The sequence below is a fragment of the Haemaphysalis longicornis genome, unplaced genomic scaffold (assembly GCF_048455015.1).
Source record: "Haemaphysalis longicornis isolate Haplotype H1 unplaced genomic scaffold, Haemaphysalis longicornis Haplotype H1 scaffold_1, whole genome shotgun sequence".
Taxonomy (NCBI): Eukaryota; Metazoa; Arthropoda; class Arachnida; order Ixodida; family Ixodidae; genus Haemaphysalis; species Haemaphysalis longicornis.
In genome coordinates, this window is record NW_027526203.1 from 104,494,618 (window position 1) to 104,520,223 (window position 25,606).

General features: G+C 49.6%; 1 protein-coding gene across 2 annotated transcripts in view; it reads right to left on the reverse strand.

The window, feature by feature from the left end:
• The window catches only part of LOC144178546 (deoxynucleotidyltransferase terminal-interacting protein 2), a 33,356-nt gene extending 25,485 nt beyond the window's left edge, over positions 1-7,871 (reverse strand). Inside the window, exons 1-3 of one of the 2 annotated variants that reach the window (XM_077706494.1) lie at positions 7,641-7,871; positions 7,354-7,528; positions 4,144-4,342 (exon numbers count right to left, since the gene is read on the reverse strand). In XM_077706494.1, the coding sequence (XP_077562620.1) occupies positions 4,144-4,342; positions 7,354-7,528; positions 7,641-7,728 (462 nt within the window). In that variant the 5' untranslated portion in view covers positions 7,729-7,871. Of the gene's footprint in view, positions 1-4,143; positions 4,343-7,353; positions 7,529-7,631 lie in introns of both variants that reach the window. The other variant, XM_077706486.1, reaches the window with a different exon arrangement.
• Positions 7,872-25,606: the final 17,735 nt, after the last annotated feature.

Below are 25,606 nucleotides of genomic sequence, written 5' to 3' on the forward strand. Positions count from 1 at the left end.
GTGTCGGCATACATAAACAGTTTGCCCCGTCAAAAGTTACGTATGTGATGAGGTATATGTCAAGGGCGGTGGCCAGTCCGCCGATGGAAAATATGTGAGCACAGAATCCCTGCCAAGGCAGGCAGACGAAGAAGAGGAAGGTGATGCTCGGAACAAAATAGGACTGCCCAGCGGAGTCCCGATAGACGGGCAAGTCTGGTGTTTCTGAAGCCTGCTGCAGGAGGGCCAGAGCCACGGTGACCTGCGGCTGTTGCAGGACGTGCTTGCAAGTCAGCGACGGCGGCCACTGCGGTGTTTATCAGTGTTGCGAGGTTGTTGCTTCTACCGGGTCGCCTGTTAACAACGCTGCCCAAGGTGCAGCACCTTCGGACACAATGCTGCTGCACGCGTTATCTTTGATTCGCGTTCGGAATGACACCAGTCACGCGCAGCTGCAGAGCAGGGGGACTAGCGAAGCCTACCAGAGTTGACTGAATAGAATGCATAAACAACAAAATGGTGATGCCCAAGAAGCATCGTAGTGCAAACAAATGTTAAGTGATGCAAACTGACCACTGATCTTGGTGGCAGCACAGAACAATAGAAGAAAAGAGTGCCGATACTCTGGTGACACCAGACCTGACCATCTGACATGCGAACTGCTACAACGCGCTCAAGTGTGGCCACCCTGCCTTGGCCCTTTGCTGCTGACCTCGCAAGGCCTCCATCGCACCCCCAACGCCCTACCCTCGTGTGCCTCTCCGACATTAGTCCTTTCTTCGCCCTGTAAGCTGGGACCAACTTTTGTTTGCATTATATTAACTCTAACTGTTCGTATTCACATCTTTTCTGCTACCCGAATGTTTGCACCGTCTTCTATGTCTATGTTTTATTGTGCCTTTCACCATCTCCGACTGTTCTTTCATGAATCCCAGTAGATCCCCGTATTTCCATCTCAAGCCTGCGTTCCGATAACCTCGCTTTGAGTCTCCTGTAACCTCACATCACAACGTATTATTGCTCTCTCCAGTCTTGAAATTCAAGCACAAGTTGGAACACAATAACACAGCGTTATTTAATGGTTTACTGACACCTGCTGTGGGTGGCAGTAAATGAATGCTGTTAGACCTGTTATTCAATCCAGAGGTTGAACCAATGTGTGAAGCTAAGTTCAAGCAAGAAATCTCATAGCTGAGGGTCCTTGTGTGCGTGAGTTCCTGGATAAGCTCTCAAATAATTTAATACCACAATCAAATGGCCGCAGCAAAGTGGTCCAGTCCAGTTTTGGCATGTGTACTCTTCTAGGGCTATTTTCAATACCACACATTGTTTCTGCATGCCATTCACACACAAAGCCACATTTCATCCACCCCAGTTTCTGCGACCAATAATATCTCGAAAATTCTGCTTTCTAGGTCCACCTTCAATATGGGGCAACATAGCTGAGTGGCCCAACAACAAGAAGCCCTCGGTCAAGAACTGGCTACAAGAAACCTACATCCAAAGACTACAATGGCTGGCTTCAAACTCCCTCTGGCCGTGAAGACAATACTAGTGAACCACATGGAAAATGTGTGTTCGAAAACAGCAAGACAGCAAAACTGTTCAGTCAACTGTGCGACAATGTCTATGGTCCAATAAGTTCATGCTGCCATCAAGCCACTGCACAAGATTTACACCTAGGCACCACTTCGATGAGGGTACCCCAAAGATCGTTAATGAGCAAGTAATTATTTACAAGAAATACAATTTTTTCTGTTTTTGAGAGACACGCAAGTGTTTAGATACAAATAAAAAGAGCAAGGTAGATTGCAAGCCAATTGATTCGTAATTTTTTGAAAAGTAAAAACCAGCATCCTTGCCTACTGGTTTTTACTTTTCAAGAAACCATAACCAGATCCATCAGCCTGGCCCTTAAACATCTCAAAATGACTGCCCTCACATTGTGACTGGCCAACAATTACTCCTCATGCAGTGTCCTCAAGGACATCAACAGAGATGGTTTGGGCATCCCCCAGGAAGACGCAGATTTTTATGTACGAGGTGAACAAGGTTCAAAGTTTTGCGCAAGTCCCAAGCACGTTTTCAAGTGTGTGGGTCGTACAACACCGACGACCAGACCAAAAGTAAAGTAGAAAAAAAGACTGCAAGAGTCACCACACCTAGGAGAGCTCATCCAGATTGTGGAAACCCCCACAACTACTTTGAGTGCCACTGGCTAGTAGTGAGAAGGTCACAGGGGCATGCTACGAGCATCTAAAACAGACTGAACCTGGCAGCTATGTCCCCAGCAAAAGGTGCACCAAGCAACAGGAAGCACTGAGAAACCATTGGCAGAGCAGGCAAAAACTTGGAAGCAAAACAACCCTTGGCTACACATGACTGCACTGCAGTACAAGTAACCACAATGCCTGGTTACTTCTAGGTAACCAGGCAGTGTGGTTGGCAACACTGCTAGATCCAAGGGGAGCAGCACCACACATGGCAGCGGCTTTTCTTGTGCCAATAACTACGAATATGTTAGTTCATTCTAAATGACTTAATTAGTGCTAGGCATTCAGTTTCCACAACAGAGCTGTCTTTGGTTCTGCCGTGGAACGTTACCAGAAAACTATCATCATCAGCAAAGTGGAGAAGGTGATCATGCTAGGCCAAAAAGTGTGAGGGAAAGCGGTGAGGAGGCCATGAGCAGGTGTTCGGAGTGCGTGCCTCAAGAAAAAAATGCGGCTTGGGAGGTCCCGGGAATCATACCCAGGACCTTTACACCGCGAAGCTGGAAACCTAACCACTGGGCCACCCCAAAGGCCTGAGGGGTACGTTGCTATACTCGGGAACAAGTCAAGAACGGCAATAGCACATGTACAGTATCACTCCGCCTAAGCGATGGACCCGGATGTCAAAGGGCGTGCGCGTTTTGAAAGGAGACTGCTACGAATGCATGATATCGTCTGCCCTTTCTCACGTATTTTGTTTGTCATCGCTGCAGCAATTTACAAGCACACCGAGTCCAAAAAAATCAAGGGAACGGCTCGTGCCATGTTCAAAATATTCCCAGTAACGCACTGCTTGCGCCGCGCGGAGTAACATCCAGCTGCGGTGATGAGGCACAGCGGCAACTTCCATTGCCATTCTAAGCTGTAGCTGAGTACAGCAGCAGCAGGGAACAACAACATGTGCAGCAATTGGAAAGAAAAGAGGTTGTGTTGGCATGCAGTGCACTGTAACTATGAGGGAAAAAAAAAAGGCCAGATAGAAATTTTCACAAGTATTTCAACCAAATGGTTAATTTCGAAGCAGGAAAAATAAATAAACCTAACAACGAATTTAGGCGCCCTTAGTGTGCAAAAACCATTGCGCCTGGCCTTCCCAGGCCACATCATTACGAGACGGGAAGCTAAATGCACACATAGGTTTGGGAGGACGGAAATAAATAATAAAAGAACGGAAAAAGCGAAAACCTAACCCCCAAATTAAGAACAACAAAAAAAGACCACATGACACAAAAAGAGACGAACCTGGGGAAAAAAAACAATTCCCGTGGTTGGAATCTAACCTGGGTCCCTCGTGTTACGGAACCAGCTTCTATGCGATTGTGTTCGTGGCATGATCTCTCGCGTGCTGCCCTCCTCGCCAGTCCACATGCATTCCCGCCTGAAGCGGCGTCTCTAGCACGAACAGACGCCAAGTTCGCGCTGGAGATGCCGAGTCTGCGAAGCCAGTTGCAGCGCATTCCAGCGCATGCCACCACCTTGGGGAGAGATGCGAAGGCCTGCGGGCACGACGATCCGGGCCTGCCAGTGCCGCCAAACTTTTCGGCGGCCAGTTCCATGCTGGGTGCAACAGCCGAGTCTCCAACGAAGGGAAAGGCTTGGCTGCTTCTTCGGCTTTGCACCACCAATGCAAGCTGCACCAATTCTTTTTCCTCCTTTTTCCGATTCCATATTCCATTTGGGAACCACTATTTTACTGTTCGAGTTTTAAAGGTACCAATCCCTCACAGTTTACACGTGTGCAGTATACAGTCAGTGGAAGTAATTCTAGGACATTCAATTTCAGTTTAGGGGCAAGGCTTGGCAATGGAAGTGTGCCAGTGTATAGTGGAGGCCTGATACCCTCAACTGACCACGCCTTAGGCTGAGCCAGGGGGCTCTGTGCCCTACTTACACTGTCGCTAGCGGCTTTCCGCACAATCTCCTTGATGTCCTGAGTGGACCGCTTGGGTGCTGCCTGCTTGGCCTTTAGGACAGTCAGATATGTGTCACTAAGATCAAGGCCTGGGTCCAGCTCCACTTTTGGTTCACCGCACTCGGGGCGGCAGTCCATCACTGCTACTTCAGGCAGGTCCAACCTCGCAGAGATGCTCCTGCAGCATTGAAGCAAGGAAGACAAGTTACAACGGGCAACTGGTACTTTTATGGCATAGGTTGTACTATTCGGTAACTTCAAGAGCCCTGCATTGCTCTTGACTACATGACAATATGAGATGAAGAGGTTCAATCAGTTTTAGCACAGTACACAGGGTTTACACAAACTGAAAATAGATGAATTTGTTTACTAATTTACCCGGCGGGTCCTACAGGAGGTACCACACAATGAAGAAGCTTGTAGGAGGAGGAGCAGAAGTGAATGGAAAGGTTCGGATATTTTAAGCCCTGGGCATATGACACCTAGTCCAACTGTACTGAGATGCTACCCATAGCTGCTGCAGAATTTCCATGGGTGACTAGCGCATCCTGCATTGTTGAATAAATGGAGTAAGAAACAAGATTAGTTGGTATTTTGACTGGTAAACAATGAGAAAAAGACAGGGTTGTAATCTGGTCAGTAACGATAATCAAGCAAGTTTAATACTTTCTGGAATTTATGGGGACTGCTCTTCATAGCACTCATCATCAGACCTATTTTCAGCTGCTTCAATTTCCACCACGAAGAATTTGCGAGAGCATTTGGCGTCATTCTACGAAACCAAAATTGTGATTTTTGAATAAAGCCATAGAGCTTAGTCATGCAGCGCTAATTGTTAGTGGCATGCTATGCACTAAGCTTGCGATGTATTTTTCTCTATGTAATTGTACTTTTTTATTTTTTTGCTGGAACCAAAGTCATGCAACCATTCTACTATAAAGAGTCATCAGACCAGCCAGGCCCTTTCAAAACAAAACTGCCAGGGCCAACAATTGAGAAACAAAGCTAAATTACTTGCTTTTCATTTTCTAGGAATCAGCGTTCACTAAACCACCAAGGTGAAACCAACACACCCCATTCTCACAAGTTTTTTTCAGGTGAACAGCTTGACTCGTAACTGCACCATTCAGCTTGGGAGATTAGTTTCTAAGCAATGAAAGCGCATCTTTCATTGCCAAATGCTCAGCAAGGTATGCAAGGCTAAAGCTCTGTGCTCACGAAAAATATAAAAGACAACATAAGCTGCCTTTAGACATCGTTTTAAATATATGCCAGATTGGGAGGGGACTTTCTTCTAGGAGAGCACAGAAATGCGATTTTATAAAAGAAAAAAGGTAGGTGCCCACCCACTACTTCTGCTCATAACCTGGCGCTGAATTCTCTAGATTGGTGGACATCGCTTTGAAACGGCGGGGTATTGGCTGGCCAGTGCCATGTACTGTTCGGCTCGGCAGTCACGCAGAGGGATCGGGAAACAGCGAAAACCAGATGGGGTGCCCCCCCGCAGAAACACATGCCCCATGGTGCGGGCGCAAAAGGACATGCACAGTTTCACTGATTCCCGATCCCTCCATGTGACTCCCAAGCCAAACAATACATGGCACTGGCATGCCAATACCCCGCCGTTTTTGAAAATTCGGATCCCGATTTCTCCTTCCCCTCATCTTTCCTCATCCCCTGAAACTTGACACGAGTTTCATGGGGCAAGGATGACGGCACAACAATGTACGGCCCCTTTTTCCTTAACGTAAAACCTCACTCCCACAATGTCTTCACCTCTACCAGTCCCCTTGCAAAGATTGCTAGCTTCTTCATAGCCCATAACAAAGCATCATGCGTGATTCCCTGCTTTCAAAGCAACGCTGGCTCCGAAAACAGCGCAAAACAAGTGTTACAAGCACACGCGCTTGTACCACTCGCTGCCACGCTCTAAAGCTGCAAGTTTAGGTGGCATGCTTGTTCTGAACCCCAAAACAACCCAACCTTGCAGTGGGGTCCACCACCAGGCACCCACTTGGGAGGTGGGAGAAGTGACAGAGCTGTTCGAACAGTGCCCCCTTCACAGCAACTTTTTTTTACCTTTCCCTTCATAAAGCAGAAATCCTTTCTCGGGTCACCTTCCTACCTGTATCTAGAAAATAGAGTTTGCGCTATTTTCTTTGGCACAATACACAACTGAAGCTCTTTTCAAGATTAACCCACTACTGAAAGTGGCAATTGTGCATGGATGAAAATCAAATTCACCATAAGGAAGGAATGAACAGGCAATAATCGTACTCTGATCGTCTCTTGTCCATCTCCAGAAGTTTGTTGGTAGCATGCCTTAACTAAACAGCATCTATGGTCTGTGGCCCACGGACTACTCATGCAGAAACATGATCTTTCAGAGAATGCTGCCGGTTTCCTTTCCATTGAACATGCCATGTTTTTACCTCTCCTCATTTTTCATTGTTCAATTTAAACCACTTCGGTGCTCCCTGGAAGTTAAATTCAGAAGCTCTTACTGAGTATCCCCACAAACACTATAAAATTATGTAATCAAAACTGAACAGAAAATGTGGTAATTACCATCACCAATGAAAGTGCTAAAATTCTGTTGCAATTTTAAGTTTGCGATTCACAGAAATCTTAAGTGCCCTGGTGTTACGGCCCCTGATCTCCATGTTCACTGTTAAAATCTCACATTCTTCTAGTCCTGAGGGTAATCCTCGAACAGGAACACATGTGGGATTAAGCAGAATCGAATAACTAACTTGCTCCTACCTTTCAACTGACTCACTTTGCTCTGACAGTATGGAAAAGGTCCCAAATGTCTGACCTTCAGCGAAAAACATCAAGGACCAATGAAGGCTGTTTTGGATATTAATTTTCAAAGCAGGTAGCATAACGTCTTCAGTCCAATGTGTCATAAAACTGAAATGATATCGGCTATAGTGTGCGAAATATGCAATGCCTATTTCTCAAAGAACTGTGTGCAGTTAAAAAAAAAAAAGTCATTACAAACCCCCACTTTCTGGGATGCATTTATAAATGTACGTTGCTGTCGTAGCTATTGAACTGCTGGAAGTGTAGCGCCTGTCCGTGTTTTCTTTCGTAACTAATAGGTCAGTCTCAGGGACGGCCTCAAGCCCGTGATATGGTCTTTGTAGTAAAACGCGTAATAGATGAACATAGCAATAAGGTACAGACTCCAACTTTGTTTCCTTCCACTTCCGTCGCAGAGCTTCGTCGGCAGACGGCGAGACATCATCTTCATCCGACAAAACGTCCGACCCCAACTTCCTTTTCCTTCGTTCCCGGGGCAGAGCTGCGTCAACCGACGTCAAGTCTTCATCGTCACTGGACAGCAAGTCCCTTTCAGGGCCTGAAAACATGTTTACGACATACTTTAACTGCGGAAAAAAAAGTTCAAACAGGCAACAAGCAAGTGTAGTGCGAAACGTGCCCGAGGCGTAAATGTGGACTACCTGGCTCACCAAAACTTCGTCTTCGCACACGTTCGATGCTTTCAGGAAGGTACTTGGATTTGAGGGATGGCATGTCACTCAAATCAGTACGCAACATTTTGCAAACTTCTTATAAAGCTCGGAAATATGGTGAATCAACAGATTGCAACAAGAGCGACAAGGTTCGCGATCTGTCGCGATCACGGCATGCGCGCAACTATCGCCATGTTCTTTTGCTACTGTCTTGGCCGGTCTTGGCAGAGTCTTGGCTGTCTTGGCGTTGGTGGTCTCTACCATACAGTAGAGCTCTACTTCAGGTAGAGTGAACTCAAATTGACCAAAAAAACACTCAAACTCAACAAAAAAAAATGCAAAAAAATTAGCACTTATGATTTTGATTTTTTATAAAGTAATTGGTAAAAAGTAGTGAGGCCATCATCATCATCAAGTTAATCAAAACGTGCTACTATTCTAGCATGTATTCTAGGCACTATAACTATGGTCCCTAGAAATAGTGCTACTAGAGTGTACTAGAGTGTACTAGTGCGGCACTGTACTAGTGCTACGTGCTACCACTGACCTCCACTAGCAAAACTAGTAGAGGTCAGTGCGTGCTACTGCGCCCTTGACTGCGCCTTCCAAAGCGGGCGCGACTTTACCCTAGGCGCTGAAAGGGCGCTCCGGTCGCGAGTTGCGCTGTGGCATCGGCGGCTCCGGCAGCAGCGTTGACGGCGTGCGCGGCCGGTCCGCTGGGCTCAAAGTTGCGGCCGCGGTTAGTTGCGTGTCTGCTCTACGAGTTTCTTCTTTTCGCTTGCGTTTGTCTTTGCCCGTGTGCAGAAACTTGCCGTTTTCAGTGTAGTCGGTTTGGGATGCTATTGAACAGTGCGGCCGCGGGTGAAAGCATTTCGTGACTCCGTCAACGTGCTGTTTTCCTTCTTTTGCTGGGCTTGGTGCAATGCCGACTGGCTTAAAGGAGTACTGACACGAAATTTTCGTGTTACGTTTTTTTCGCTGCTATGCGTGCCTACCAGCCCACTAATCATAGAATGACAGATTAGACGGTCGAGCGCAGCGTAAACATTCATTTACGGCGTCGTTTATTCGTGCCAGTTTCGGTTTCGACTGAAAAACGCCGAGCGGCCGCCATAACAGGATGTATCACATGACGTCACCATTCTTGCCGCATCGCTGCCTCTCTGGAAGCGCGCGCGAGCGAGCGCACGCGCGCGCCCAGACCGGCCGAGGTCTTCGCCGTCCCCACAGGCCCGGGCAGCATGACGTCAGTCCCAAAACCATGACGTGTACACACGCCCAAGCAGCGCGCGCCAACCACAGCCAGCGCGTCGGCTTTGTCACGGGAGCCCCGACGTCGGCAGTTTGGGGCAAGTAGCACATGATGTCATGTCGGCCCGCTCTGGGCTTTCTCTTGCGGGCGAAGATTAAAATGGATTTTAAATATGTTTCGCTGAACTGTTGCTGTTGAAACTTGCTGGGAGATATCTCCTGATAAAAATGAAGCGTTCTACATAGTTATCACAGCTTTGAAATTTCGTGTCAGTACTCCTTTAACTCGCAGTCGGCTGTACGGGATTTTCCAGCCCACTTTAGCAGTGATGCTTGTGAGGAGGCTGGCCACATGCGTCGTGCGTGAGGCACATGCTTATGCCCTTTACAAAATGTACGAGAGGAGGACGGAATGTAGACTCATACTAAAAAAAAAAAAATATTGAAACAAAACAGACAAATGAACAAAAATAAAAATTCTTAATGCTAACACAATATAACTAGAAAACATACAATCTAAATCTCAAGGATTTTGGGTTAGCTTTACCCGCGCAACAATTTGATTTCTTTGAAACTACGAAGGATACGCGGATGTCTTTCATAAAGAAAGCATGCAGTTGCTGCGCATGGTTATCAGGAAATATCATTCGTGCAACGAACTTGGGCTATTGGCATCTCAAGCGAAATCGCGTGCGCACTTGACAGCTACTGCTACGCGAAAATTCATTTAAAATGCTGTCGTTCTTGGTATTTTAGCCCCCGCTAAAAATCACTGGGCGTACGTACATCTCCTTGCATAATCGACCCGTTTCAAATAAATCGCGAACTGGAATAGCGCGCGCGCGGCAAGAAAATGTTGAGCAACTTCCGGGAACAGTTATTTCTTTTAGAGTACGCAGCCAGATCACAACCCGACATGCCGAAGCGCTACGGAAGGGCCGGCATTTGCACGAGGGCGAAGGAATCCAAGAGCGATAAAAATCACGTGACCAGCAACCCTACGTAACGTGTTAGCCATGTAGTTTTTTTTTTTTCCTGCGGGGTATGTTATATTGTTCTGCCATTCGTTTTTTTTTTTTTTTTTTTTCTCGCACGCGCGCGCTGCGTTTGCACGGCGTACGTTGCACGCGCTCTCCGGCAAGTCGGCGTTCTCATACATGTGGTGCCGATTATTCTTCTCTGTGCCTGTTCTAGGTTCAAGCGCACAGAGCTTTTCTTGCGCGCTGACATCCCAGCGCTCACATATGCGGTTTACGTTATGCTTTCCTTCCGACTGGAGCAGGAAGGCGAAAACCACTTAGTTAAGCTTAAGCGCTCCACAGGTTCGGTGTGCGTGCGTGGGTGGGCGCACACATCCGGTAATTGTGTACATTCTTGAAAGCAGACAGCTACAATAAACAAGACAACGAAATTGTTTGCCACTTGTGTGGTTCTTCCGAGTTCACTTTTGCAGAAGAGCATGCATACGCGCGTGCGTATATGCATGCTCAAAGTTTCGGCGTAGTTGCGTGTCTCTACAAGTTTCTTCCTTTCGTTTGCGTTTGTTTTTGACCCCTGTGCGCGACCCTTGCCCTTCAGTGCGTTCAGTTTGTGACGCTATTGAACAGCACCGATTTCATCGAGGATTTCGTGACTCCGTCAAGACGCTGTGTTTTCTTTGATGAGCCTGGCTTACCGCAATGCCAACCTGCTCCGCACCTGGCTGTACGAGCAGACACAGAAGCAACACTCAGAAGTGTCACTTTTTAGCGCCGTCATCGGATCCCTAGCTTCTCACCTGTGACAAGAGTGTGGCGCCCCCCATCCCTGATATTCGTTGGCCGCTAAGTTCAGTGGCCCCACCAGGCTCGGTGGGCAACCTTGTGTGTAGCCGGGCAATAAACACCTCCGAGCACGGCTGCTCGAGGGTCAGTCACCGTCACCACCAGCACGCTGCATGTCGTCTCTCGGCTGGAGGGTACCCCTACCCTCCCAGGTTCACGAACGCGGGACTAGATCGTGACACTGGCGACGAGGGAAGAAGCCCGCGGAGCGGCCGAAGCCACCGTGAACGCCGCCACCGAGAACGCCGAGACACCGCCCCCTCAAGCCAGCCGCCATTACGCCATGCCGCTGTACGGGAGGCTCGAGCCGTTCGAGGGTGAAGGGTCCGCCTGGCCGGTCTACGAGGAGCAAGTCGGCGTGTTTTTCCGGGCGAACGACACACCCGAGGCAAAACAGCGCGACATCTTCCTGGCCAGCTGCGGGACCCGCGTCTTCGCTCTCCTGCTCGACCTGCTCAAGCCGGCCACGCCGCACGACAAGTCGCTGGGTGAGCTGCTCGCGACGCTACGCTCGCACTACAGCCCGGCTCCGTCGACGCTAATGAAGCGTTTTCGCTTCAATAACCGGAGCCGCCGAGACGGAGAGACGCTCGGGCAGTTCGTCGCAGCGCTGCGAGGGTTGGCGAGCGGCTGCGCCTTCGGGGAGCAGCTCGACTCGCTGCTCCGGGACCGTTTCGTCTGCGGCATCAACGACCCCGCCATGCAGACGCGACTCCTGGAGCTTCCCGACCCCTCGCTGGACGACGCCGTGAAGGCAGCGCTGGCGATGGAGGCTGCGGCCAAGGACGCGGGCGAGCTAGCACGTGCGGCCGGCTCACCGTCGGCGGAGGCGGCGGTGAACAAGATGGCGGCACGGCATGGCAGGTGCAGTCGCTGCGGTGGTGACCACCCCCCTTCACAGTGCCAGTTCGCGGAAGCGGAGTGCTTTGCGTGCGGACGAACTGGGCACATTGCTCGGGCGTGCCGAGGGGGGACGACGGCGGACGGACGGAAGCAGCAGCCGGCGCCGAGCACAGGTTCCGCGCCAGGCCACGGCCGAGGGAGTCGGCGCAAGGGTAGGCGGCGGGGGCGTGCGGCAGCAGCTTCGGGTGCAACGGCTGGGCTTCACGTCGTGGCCGAAGACCCGCAGATGTTCGACATGTGGCACGCGGCCACAGTGCAGCCGCCGGTGCCACCATACTGGCTGACCGTCGAAGTCTGCGGGCGCCCCATCTCCATGGAGCTGGACACAGGGGCCAGTGTGTCTGTCATGGCCGGGAAAGTATTCAGACGCACCTTCCCTGGCGTGGCCGTCGAGGCGTCGGGCGTCATGCTGCGCAGCTACTCCGGACAGCTCGCCCAAGTCGAGGGTCAAGCCCAGGTCAGCGTCCGCCTTGGCGACAGGGAGGCCACCCTTCCCCTGTACCTGACCAAGGGGCCGTCACCGACGCTGCTGGGCCGGAACTGGATCCAGGCGTTGGGCGTGAGGCTGCCGGAGTACCAGGAAGCAGTGCATGCAGTGGCAGACGTCCCCGGCCTCCTGACCAAGTTCGAGGCCCTGTTCCAGCCCGGGGTGGGCACATTCACCGGCACGGCGGCAAGCATTCATGTTCCAGAGGGAGCCAAGCCCCGGTTTTTCAAGCCGCGCCCGCTGCCATTCGCCTTGAAGGACGGGGTCACCCAGGAGCTGCAACGGCTGCAGCGAGACGAGATCCTGGTGCCCGTCAAATCTTCGGAGTGGGCTGCTCCCATCGTGCCAGTCCTGAAGCAAGACGGCAGTGTAAGGATCTGCGGGGACTTCAAGGTCACCATCCACCCCGTCGCTACGGTCGAGAAGTACCCGCTGCCACGCATTGAAGATCTCTGGTCGGCACTGTCCGGGGGACAGAAGTTCACCAAGCTCGACCTCAGAGATGCGTACCAGCAGCTGGTGCTCCAGGAGTCGTCCCGGAAGTATGTCACCATTTCGACAACGCTGGGACTTTTCCAGTACACGCGCCTACCGTTCGGCGTGGCCTCAGCTCCTGCCATTTTCCAGAGAGAGATGGACAACCTGTTCAGGGGCATGAGGCACGTGGCGGTGTACTTGGACGACATCCTGGTGACCGGTACCGACGACGAAGACCACCTGCAGAACCTACACAACGTCCTGGCACGACTGCAGGATGCCGGGCTGAAGCTCAAGCTGGAGAAGTGCGTGTTCTTGGCCCCCAGCGTTGAGTACCTGGGCCATATCATTTCCCAGGCAGGCCTAGCCCCGGCGCCCCGCAAGGTTGAGGCGGTGCTCAAGGCGCCCAAGCCCCAGAACAAGAAGGAGCTGCAGAGCTACCTGGGCTTGGTAAACTTCTACAGGAGCTTCCTGCCGAACCTGTCATCGCATCTGCAGCCGCTGCATCTTCTGCTTCGAGATGGACAGCAGTGGGCCTGGGAGAAGGAGCAGGACTTGGCCTTCCAGCGCAGCAAGGAGCTCATCACCAAGGCTCCGGTGCTGGTGCACTTCGATCCGGCCAAGCCTGTCGTCCTGACCGTAGATGCGTCACCGTACGGCGTGGGAGCCGTCCTGGCCCACCGGGAGAAGGATGGCCAGGAACGCCCTGTATCGTTTGCGTCCCGTCGGCTTCATGCGGCAGAGCAGCGTTACAGCCAGCTGGACAAAGAAGGCCTGGCCCTCATGTTCGGGGTCGAGCGCTTCCACCAGTACCTGTGGGGCCGGAGGTTTGAGGCGGTCACGGACCACAAGCCGCTGCTGGGACTGCTGGGGCCTGACAAGGCGGTTCCAGTGCAGGCATCGCCTAGAGTGGTGCGCTGGGCCTTGAGGCTCGCGGCCTACAGCTACCGGCTGGTCTACCGTCCGGGAAAGGACCTGGCACCTGCTGACGCCCTGAGCCGACTGCCCCTGCCGGAGGTGCCTGCTGCAGTTCCTGAACCTGCCGAAGTGTTCATGCTGGAGCACGCTTACCCGGAGGTGCTGTCCAGGTCGGCAGTGTCGCAGGCGACCAGCCGGGACCCAGTCCTGTCGCAGGTGGTCAAGGCGGTGTCCCGAGGGGAGGAGTTGGCTGAGCGCACGTACAGCCACAAAGCCGGCGAGCTGAGCCTGCAGCAGGGCTGCCTGCTGTGGGGCTCCAGGGTGGTGATTCCGCAGAGCCTGCGGTCCAGGGCCCTGCAGTTGCTGCACGCGGGTCATCCAGGCGTGGAGAAGACCAAGATGGTGGCCCGGTCCCACGTTTGGTGGCCTGGCCTGGACCAGGACATTGCTCACATGGTGCAGAGCTGCCAAGTCTGCCAGGGGAACCAGCGAGCCTCGCGCCATGTGGAGATCACCCCCTGGCCGTTCCCGGAGAGACCCTGGTCCCGCCTGCACGTGGACTTCGGGGGCCCCTTCAAGGGCCACTACTTCCTGGTGGTGGTGGACGCCTTCTCCAAGTGGGTGGAAGTACTGCCAGTCACCACTCCCTCGGCAGGAGCAACCATTGCGGCGCTGCGGCAAGTCTTCGCAGCCCAGGGGTTGCCGGACGTCATCGTGTCCGACAACGGTCCCGCTTTCGCCAGCGAGGAGTACCTGGCCTGGCTGACGAAGAACGGAATCCGTCGGATGATGGTTCCGCCGTACCACCCTGCGTCGAATGGTGCTGCCGAGCGGGTGGTGCAAACGGTGAAAGACAAGCTGAAAAAGAGCCAGGCTGGGGATTTCCGGACACAGGTTGCCCGGTTCCTCTTCCAGTACCGGACCACACCCCACGACGTCACGGGCCGTGCCCCCTGTGAGCTGCTGTTGGGCCGGATGGTGAAGACACCGTTGGACGTGTTACACCCAGACCTCCGGTCCACAGCGCTCCTGAAGCAGCTGAAGCAGAAGCTGGCGGCTGACCGAGGTTGCCGTCCTGGGCCCTTGCCGGAGTCTGGGACTCCGGTCTTCGCCAGGAACTTCCGGCCTGGTCCACGCTGGTCTGCCGGGCACGTGGTCTCTCCTGCCAGTGCATCGTCACTGCTCGTTCGCATGTCGGATGGGACCGCGTGGCACCGGCACGCTGACCATGTGAGGCCTCGCCTGGCGACCCCAGCCGCCCCTTCAGGAAGCCAGCAGGCAGGGGAGCCAACCACACCGACCACTGCCAGCACAGCACCAGGGGCTGGTGCTACTTGCACAACTGTGGCGCCACCTGCAAGCCCGGGGTCACCTGCAAGGCCGACAGCTGGTGCGAGTGTGACCCAGGCAGCACCTAATGCTGCCACAACGGCTTCGACACCTGTGCTCCGGCGGAGTGAGAGACAGCGGAGACCGCCGAACCGTTACTCGCCGGGGTGACAGGTGTTGTTTGGTGTTTGTGTAGGACAAACAAACTTGGGGGTGAGGGGTATGACAAGAGTGTGGCGCCCCCCATCCCTGATATTCGTTGGCCGCTAAGTTCAGTGGCCCCACCAGGCTCGGTGGGCAACCTTGTGTGTGGCCGGGCAATAAACACCTCCGAGCACGGCTGCTCGGGGGTCAGTCACCGTCACCACCAGCACGCTGCATGTCGTCTCTCGGCTGGAGGGTACCCCTACCCTCCCAGGTTCACGAACGCGGGACTAGATCGTGACATCACCCAATAGAAAAGAGCGATTCCCCGCGCGGACAAAGAGATAAGCAAAACGCGCAAGGTATGTGGACTTCATTTTCTCGAAGAGGATATTGCGATCATTAACGTACCGTCGAGATCGGCCGGGCTTACTGGGCACTTAAGGAAAGTGCAGTTTCCGTTAACTTTCCCAACCTTCCCAGCAGCTTGTTGAGCAAGCAGACTCGGCGGCGGTCTCCGAAAAAGAGAAAGGTAGCGTCTGCGCACGAGCTAGGTGATTACAAAAGGAGAGCACTTTCCCAAGGAGCGACAAGAGGAGCTCTCCAAGGCGCCTGTTCCCCAGCAATGCACCTATTTTGCACAGATAGTCGAGAATAGTGCGGCAATACGGCTCCCAGCCAACTGGAGAACGGCAGCACTCGGAGAAGAACCGGGGCAGCGTCGGCAAACGATTTTACTGGGCCCGAAAGAAAGCGGGGCCTACACAATCCTGAAGAGCGTTGTTACGCGACACGATATCACCTATGTTGTCTACGAAACGGGAAGCTGCTCCAACAGTCGTGTGAAAAAATATCATTCGTGATGCAATAAATTTGCGCAATTGGCATGGCAAGAGAATTTGTGCGCACGCTTGACAGCCACTGCTACGCGAACGTTCATGTAAAACGCTGTCGTTCTTGATATTTTAGCCACCGCTTCAAATCCCTGGGCGTACGTACACGGCTCCTTGCATAATACCGTACGTTTCAAATAGATCTCGAACTGCAACGGCCGCAGCAAAATGATGAGCAATGTCCGAGAACAGTTATTTCTTTTGCAGTACGCAACCAGAAGCGTCGAGGACCGGAGACGCCGAGCGGTACGCTCCCCGCTAGCAGACGACGCTCGCTCTCCTAGCGCAACTCTGGAATGCCTCGATGCGCGCGCCCCCGCTTAGAGTGGTGTGAGTTTTTGAAAGGGCAGGTGCCGCCTCGGCGGCAGCGTGGCGGCCATTTTGACTCCCCCGGCCGGGCCCCGGCGCTTGGTGTGCATGTTGTTTCTCGCTCGATGCTCGTTCCCCGCCAGTTTTATGCGATCGTTTCCATCACCATGCCCTTGTGCTGCGGGCCACAGGGCAAAAATTATTCTAGGAATGGCTAAAAAATCTAGCACGTGCCCAGGTAATCGAAAAGAAGGCTTCTTTGGACACCGAAAATCAAGCGCGACAAGCGGCATTCCACCAAAGCCTCATCCATTTGTATCGTTAGTGAACGTTTATTTTTTTTTTTTTTGAGCGCGAAGTTTTTTCACCAGCCAGAAATATTTAGCGCACCATTATTTTTTATTTGGTTGGGTTGGCGCACGCCTGGCAGCCAAGCGTCGTGGGGAGTACGCGAGCATCAAGGCACCCTACGCAACTCGCAACCGCAGCGCCGCGGTAGCGAGAGTCGCGGCCGGCCACCTTCTCTCCATGGCCGCGGCGGGGAGATACGGAACTGAAAAAGTATTTAAAAACGTTGCTTTTGGGTATAGGGACCGAGCGGCCGTTGTAATATAGTGCCTAGAATATTCTAGGCACTATAGTTGTATAGCACCACCGTCGCTTCAGCGAACAGCGCCGCCCGTGGCGAACCGCTCGTCAGTGGAATGCCGGTGGCGGTCAGCGCAGCGTAACTGTGCATGCCTTTCTGTCGTTTTTCTGCGGTGCGGCTTGCAAAGCGTACGTAACCCCAAGTGCATTTTTCAGATCGGTAAATCTTGAGCGTGGATGTGACGTTTACGATGCATGCCATGTGTGTGATTTACGCCAATACTCGGTATTTACAAATAGCAGACGACGCTCAATGCGCCAAGCTGGAAGTCAAGCTGGAAGTGAAAGTTCGTTGCTTCATGCAATTTTTTGATGCCTGCATGTAGTTTCACGTATCGAGGAGTATAGTGCAGCTAAATGTTCCCACACAGCCGGTGTGTGCAACCGATCTAGGAATGCTGCGGCGCTGGCCTTTGACAGTTGATGACAAAACGGCGTCGACGTCGTGCACAAGCGAAAGACAAAGTTGGGGGGTGTCTTCTAAGATTTACCTCAAGACACAAATTGTGATGGACGACGCTTCCGTAACTTCATTACCTACGGCTGAAAAGTGTTTAATTTCACAGAAATGCTCTTACTACAGTCATCGGGAATCGTTGATAGAATAAATGCCGCATGATAGTAGAACGTTATTGCTTGTCGTGGAGAAGCATTGCTTTACAAGAATTGCAATGGTTGCTGGCTAGTTGGTAAATGGTTTTTCAAAAACCAATTCCTGCGTGGCTGAAGGACGCAAGATAGGAGGGTGCCCGAAACGTGTACTCAGCTTCACAACTGAATGCTGCGGTCGGTTTACAAGCTGCCACCTACTCTTGGAAAATCATGCACACCTTCGTCTAACGACGATGAGGGTTTATCGCAAAGCTCTATCGTATGGGCTTTCTTGGTTGCCTTCTGGGTTTAAACTTTGACTAGTTGAGCGTCGATTTTTGACCAGCACGCAGTTTGGTCTTGATCGCAGCGTCTTTGACTGACCATTTCCCATTCGATTTCGCAGGAAGAAAGCTTTGCGTTCAACCATCCCAATCATTAGACGGAGGGCTAGATGATTTTGCTGTTTAATTTTGAGCTTCCATGCCCCCCTCTCCAAATCTAAACTTTGTCCAGCGTGTCGGAAATGTATCTGTGCTGGAGGACTCGGGCTGATGCACCCATATTTGAGGCAACTAATCGCGCGTTTTTAGTGTCTTCACCAGGCGTTACACGATTTTTTAAGGTACTCTGTAAATAATACTTAAGCATTAAAAAACACCGGCTGACGTTAACGCTGCCACATTTTTTAACTATCAGTGCCAGCCTTTATTCTACTCAGGTGGTAAAACGGGAAGAGGAGGAGGGATGGTGGACGGTTTGTAGCTTGGGCTGTTGAGTTGGTGAATAACTTTGGCTCTTGATAAAATGACCACCACAAATGTGGGATTTCCACTTCGGCTTTCAGGCTCCCATGCTGTCACATTGTCGCTCACCAAAACTGAAGGCACAAAGCTCACGGTTACAGAAAGTGTAAACTACCGCAACATTTCTACGGCCACACGGTAATCTATGTCGTATGCAGGTGCCTTTCTATTTAAAGCACACGTATCGAGGTATCCCAGCGCTAAGGCTGGCGTGGAAACCGTAGTCATTGAAACCAGTGAAGATAATTTAAAGTGGTAGACATGAATAATAATATTGCTAATAGTTTTATTCCTACTCAGATCGCGCGGAGCCAGGCGCAGAGCGCTGCAAAAAGCGCTCGTGTCAATGTAGCCCACTCCCAACCTTACAAGCATCCAATAAGTTTGCGTAGTCGTTAAGGCATTTAAGAAGAAAATAATACTACTAATAGTAGTTTTATTCGTACTCAGAACGGGTGTAGCCAAGCAGTGGCGTTCCTGGCTAAACTTGCACCCGGGGCCCCAGCAAATTTGTCACCCCCTCTCATACGAAATGTCAGCAATAATCAGAACAAATCAGCACAGTTTCCACTATTTGATTTGATATTAAAATAATTTAATTTATTTTATTTCCTTTATTTTATTTATTTTTCCTTTATTTTATTTTATTCATTTTATTTATTATGTATGCCTTTATTTTATTTATTTTATTGTCCTTTATTTTCTAAATTCCTCAGTTATTTTGTTTTTTTAATAAAGAGTTGAAATAACAACAAGATCGACATATCCATTTTTGCATAGAAATGAACAAACTTTGCAGGTTTTATTTAAAGTGAGGGCTTTGGAATACACAATACACGAATACACAATGCAGTTCCGGTGAACGTCTAATACGCCATAATGGACAATATACAACGTGTGTCATTACATAAAAAGGAGACAATGTATAAAAAAGAAGCAACAAAACAGCAAGACATGCTGTACATACACAAACCAAGTCATAATCGCTACATGGGGGTCAATCTGTACACGTGGAGGGCAGCCAACGAACCAAATTTGGTATGACGAATACACGATCACAGGAAAAACAAGCCTTACTTCCCCAAACTTTTTGTTTGTCTGTGTCACTTCCTTCAACCACTCAGCCAAAAGTTGCAAGAACTGTTCAGCAATAAGTATACACAGAAAAACTGCTACCTAAAACTGCTACAAAACTACTAAAGACCAACGTACTAAAAGCACTGGCGTGGGTGATGCTTGTTCATCTTACACAGCGCCAAGAAAAAAAATGCCGCAAGATGTTCGTACCCAACCTACAGAGCAACGCTTAATTAAAGAATACACTGTAAATAGTTTTTGCGGTAGAAAACAAATGCATTCAGAACAAAGGAGAGTTCCGTACGTTCTCACTTACGAGGATATCGTATTGGAGAGGACACATGTGCGGAGGACGTCGAGTTGCGAGTGCGGGAAAATTTAATTGCAATGAGAAAATAAACATGCATTAACCGTTGGAGGAGCAAGAGAGGAGGGGAAGAGCCTGCGGGATGGAAAGGGAGAGGAGAGCTTGTGACGCTGCAGGGGATGTAGCAAGCTATTGTCTTTCGGCAACATTGCAACGCAGCAAGCCTATACGCGGCCGATTTTTTTCTTTGAATAATTTGCAACGGGGAATTTTGAGACTAGTGTTCGTTGAGATAATAATACCTCCTGGCCGACAAAGTAGGTAAGCAGGCGTTATTGCATGACCCTTAAATAAATAAAAAAAACACTGAACGAACGATGTTTCTCGTTGAACGAAAGCAAAATGGACCTTTCTGTTCTTTAAAATTTCTCTCTGCGTGTCTTTTTCTCCGCAAACTTTTCTATGATAGCATCAAAATTGATCTTTTTTATGTATTCCCTCTCTATTGACAGTATCGCCAGGTTAGATAGCCTACTTTCAGTCATAGTTGATCGCAGAGCAGTTTTTATGAACTTTAGTTTTGAGAAGCTTCTATCGCACGATGCCACAGATACACAAACAGTTAAGAACAGTCGAAAGATGACGCTAAAGTTGGGGAGGCTGTCGAAAAAAATACACTTAGCAACGTACTCCAGGAACTTAAGTACAGTCCAACTTTTTGTAACATTCGGAAGCATGTCAGTGGCCTTAAGGAGTCTGCGTAATCGCATAATCTCCAAGACGATGTCCTCTTCAGAAAACTCATCGTACACGCCCAACAAGTTGGTTGCGAGACTAAGTAGCTTATCCTCTTCCTCAAAAATTAAAGCAGCTGGTTGAATAATGCCAAAAACTGTCATCACTTTTTCCATAGCCTGAAAACGCGTGTCCAGCTCCACATGAAAGCGGTCTAAGCATTGGAGCATTGTCCTTCTTACTTCTTCTTGTTCACTTAAACCTGCGTCTTTTCCTGTTTCTCCTGGCATTAATTTACGGAACCGGACTCTCTTAACTATCTCAATGTTCAACAAGTCGCATTTTTCGGTTGCCCGTGCAACTGCCTTCTCCACAACCTCGGCGCGATCATCCTCAAGGAATATCTTGAGAGCCCTGAGCTTCCTTGTGCAGTTTTCTAGACTCATTCCTTCTGTCTGCAAATGCTTCTGAGTGTGATTACCTTCCTCTAGAACTTGCCTCCAGAAATAAAGAAAGCTCAAAAAAGAAAAATTGCACACAGCAGGCACAAGGTTCAAAGCCCCCCTTCTTGTTTCGGCGCTGTACTTAGTGTCACAGAGATCCTCTAAGGTAGCGATAACGTCATCGAGCTTCTGTTCTACAGCATGCACATCATCGCAGTGTGCACTCCACCTCGTCTGACTAAGCTTTTTTACGGCAACACCGGCGTTTTTAAGGAACTGCCATCGCTGAGGTGAGGCCGAAAAAAACGAGTAAACAGCTTCTAATGTGCCAAAAAATGTCAAACATGCGTTCACACTCTCAAAAGAATGCACACCACATAAATTCAAAGAGTGATTCGCGCATAGAACAAACAAAGCTTTCTTATTTACCCCTCTGATTCTAGCCTGAACACCGCCGTGAACGCCTGCCATAGTTGCTGCGTTGTCGTAACCTTGACTGCGACAAAGGTTAATGTCTAACCCATCCTCTTGGAGTTGCTTCAAGATCTGCTCTGTCAGCTCTGCAGCAGTTTTTCCCTCGATTTCAAAAAATCCCAAGAAGGATTCCTTAACTGCTACTTCTCCATTTTCAATGTGTACGTGCCTTACCACTTCACACATCTGATCAGTATGCGAGACGTCTGGGGTACTGTCAAACATTATACCGAAGTATTTAGCCTTTTTTATGTCCCTAATTATTTCCTTCTTTACGTGTTCTCCAAGTAGGTGGATGAATTCGTTCTGAGTGGACGGCGATAAATAAGACGTCACTCTCCCCTGAGAAGGAGTAGCAGTTCTAATTCTGGTAAAGTGTTCTTTCAATGTCAGGTCGTAATTCGACAGGAACTCCACTAACTCCAAAAAGTTCCCTTTGTTGTCGGAGTCCACGCTTTCTCTGTGCCCACGGAAAGGGAGGTTCATTATAGAAAGAAAGAGAACAATGTCTAAAAGACGATGTAGAATGTCTCTCCAACGTTTTTTCTCCACCTCCTTTTCCAGTTGCAGAGCAGCATCAATAGTGGTGTTTTTTTTTCAAGCTAATTTTCATGGCCTTCCATTGCTCATAACAGGACATGTGCAACTCGGAGGATTCGTGCTCTGGTACCTTCGGGTTCAGCTTCCACCATGTGTTAAATCCAGTGATGAAAGCGGATGTCGTCGAGGACCTGCAGCCTGCGAAAAGTTTGCAACAAAAGCAGTACACACAATTTCTTGATTTCGAGTATACTAGCCATGTTCTGAGTACTTCACTGCCGTCTGCTAAGCATTTGTAAAACCAGGACTTCATTAAATGTCTGCTCACGAATTTCCCTTCTCCTGCTGCCCTTTTGAGTCCGGGGAACGGACCATCTTTGTTCTGCATCGGCGCGCTCCCTGTCTTTACCAGGCTGACTCGCAGGTCATCTGGTATGCGTGTCGGCCACGCTCCGGCATCACAGAAAACGCCTTCATTGAAGCAGTCGTCCTGGTCCGCTAAAGCAACAACAGTGAAGGGCTGATGCTGCTCCGTCTCCTGCACGCCCTGCACCCGGCTGTCTTGAGAGTCTTCACAATGCTGTATAGTTCCTTCAACCTCTGTACCCGCTGACGTGCTGGCTTCTATAAGTTCATCTGCAGTGGTGCACTCGCTGTACTGCATGCTCTCGTGCTCGGGCTCTTGTTACTTCCCGTCTGAAAATGCTGGATCCTGAATACCCAAAAGCTCTTGCTCTCTTCGCTCCTCCAATGCGACTACGGACGTGCCGGCTTGCTGACATACAGGCTGCTGATCTCTCGGTCCCTCCCCAGTCACGGATGCACTCGCCCGCGCAGGTTCAAAGTGCTCCCTTCGTTCTGTTAGATGGCTTTCAGAGGTTATGATCTCTTCTTCTTCATGATGCTCCTTGGACGAAGGAAGTTGATTCATGACATATCTCCGCATTGACATGCTCTGCAGCATCCTTTCTCTTTCTTTTTTGGCTCTTCTTTGTTGAGCGCCGCTGGGCCTCTGTCGCTTCATTTTGTTCCTGAGAAAGGAAAGACTGGGAATTAATTTTTTAGTTTTAATACTCATGCTGCGTGAGGCTCAGACAATATCTTTATACGAACGTATGGTCAATATATTCAAAACAACTACTGCCGGGAATTGAAAAGTGGAAGATGGTAGCGTTTCGTTGGTTTCTTTAGTAAAGTTAGTGGAGTCAGTCAGTCAGGGATCGAGTTATGAGAGCGGTAGATGTGATTTGCAAAGGTTAGTTGTTACCTGGAACTGAAAAATGCGCTAATCAATATATATTTAAATGCCCCGCATTTCTCATAATGAGATATCAGGCTAAGTGTTGTCCTAACTACACATGGTTTTCATGAAATAACAGAGCGGTGCTGTACCTTTTCAATGCATTTAATGTCGCAGTGGCGTTTGTCGTTGTAATCGCACATTTTTGCCGTGTTAACACAATTATATTGCCCGCATATAGAAGGATTCCCTTTGAAGGTGAGTCTTTCTTAGTCTACTTAGGCGTGAAAATTTCTCTGTCTGTCTGTCTGTCTGTCTGTCATAAATATAGCGGAATGCTTCATACTTGCCAGTACTGTTCAGCAAAAAGAAACCATTGGCATTGCCATATGACGAAACTCATATTAGCAGTGTAGCAAAAACGCCTAAAAAATTATTTTGACCACAAAATACAAAAACAGCTCGCGCTCCAGCCTCAACCTCGTGGCGGAACTCTCCTAGCCAAGCAGTAAGAAAGGTGCCAAGTGATGGCGCGCGAGCAGTGCCAATTGAATCGAATTGATTTTAGCAAACCTCTATCACATTTATTATGGGACGAGCGAGACGGGAGGCGAAGAGCGTGTAGGGTGGTTGGGAGAAAAAGGAGAGACGTTACGTTACAGGGGACGCAGAAGGCTGGAGCAGATACGAGGCCACTTTTTTAAAGTGTTGCATCATAACGAGATTTCGAAACCCGATAAGGCCCTTGATCCCAATAGGAAGTTTCGGTGGAGTCTACCAACAAATCTTCGAGTGACAATTGGTACAAAGTCAGAAAAAAGTTAAGGAAAAAAAACAGGGTGAACTGAAGTACAAAACTACCTCACAAAACCCCTTAAACGATCTTTTTTGAGCCAGCTGAACGCGAAACTTTAGTCTTTCCCTGGATTCACCATTCCGGCGAACAGAACAGAACATGAACAGAACCATTCCAAGTTAATGAAACTCTCAGCGTAGGTCATATATGTCCCCATCAATTAGCACAATGGAAAGCTCAGTCACATTTGAGGTAGAACATAAGTACTTTTCAAGTAGTACCCCCATTCTTATAGTTAAGAATACGTTGGGTCGGTTCTTAAGGTAGCAAGTGAAAAGAACAACACGTTCAGAATGGCGCAGAAAGGCTGCACTAGTGTCACTAGATAAGCTACTGCACCTTGCGCGAGATAAAGCACAAAAAATAGGCGGCGTATCTGCTGAGTTTGCTGCAATTGTCGTCGAAAGTTTTCTGTGCCTAAAGTTTTCTGTCGCCCCTGCCACGTGAATACCTCTTCTCTTTCCCGCTCACCTCTCATGCTGTTGACCTCCCGTCTTGCTCGTCCTGGGACCTTTTGTTACTGTTGGACCTAATATGCCACTACGAGTCTAGGGCCGAGCGCGAGCGCCTTTTGTCTTTTAAGTTTTCGGTCAAAACATTATCACTAGTCACGTATTTTGAATGAAAAAAAAAGTGTTTTGAATGTAAATACCACTCGTATATTCAAGCTTGGCTTCTAAAATGCCTAAATTTTTCGTTTAGCTGGACAATGTTGCAAGTGTGAGGTGTGTCTCCAGACTTAGTGGTTTGCAAAAGTTTTTCCTGTACCAACTTCTCGTTCAAAAATTTTTTTCAACTTTTGGTCGGGTGGCTGAATCGAGACAGACAGCCAGACAAATTTTCACGCCTAAGTAGACCAAGAAGCACTACCGTCTTTACAAGAACAGATCGCCCACTCGTGCTGTTCCAAGCAGAACAAGAAACAAGGGATAAAGAAAAAGATGTACGCTGTCCCAACTGATAGCGCGCGAGCAGTGAGAAGGCGGGGAAACCTGCGAGAGGAGCGAGAGGAGAAGGGAAGAGCGTGAGGAGTCGGAGTAGAGAGCGGAGGAGCGGCTGGGGCGGCAGAAGACTGCCCTACATTTCTACACGAATCAATCATATTCGCGGCAGATATTTTCTTTCTTAGAAATTAAAATGCTTGATCAAAAGCAGCTGTGCTTAATAGCGCCCTCCCGCTGTCGGAAAAGCTTTGTACGATAAGACTTGTCCTATGCTGCGGATGGAAAGTTGTATGAAAGGCGATTTGCCGCTTTCCTTAGGGTGTCCCTTATTGAGGGCCGCAATATGCACAGCCACCTTCCACCTCCCCGACACGCCCCTGGCCACTCCTGAGGAAGCAGAAGCCCGAAATACCCTACACATTACCGGGTAGCCGCCTATTTGCAACCAAAAGCTCGTAACTATTTTCGCGGATTCTATAGATGACTACACCCAAAGAACACGAACTGAAGGAAGAAGATCAAGATGATCAAGAGAATCCATGACCTCAAGTCCTGAAAATGGCAGTGTCCCTCGAACTCTAGCAGATTACTGCGTAGGTGATACGAATTTTCGGACATTCATCCTTAAATTTAGAGTAGGCCCACTTCTTGTTCTGTTGTCTTGTGAACATTTTCTTGGCGGAGACGATGGTTACACGCCATTTTGTTTTAAAATGGCGAGGCCGAGTTATATATGATAAATGTTAAGCATAAAACAGTCATGGTTTA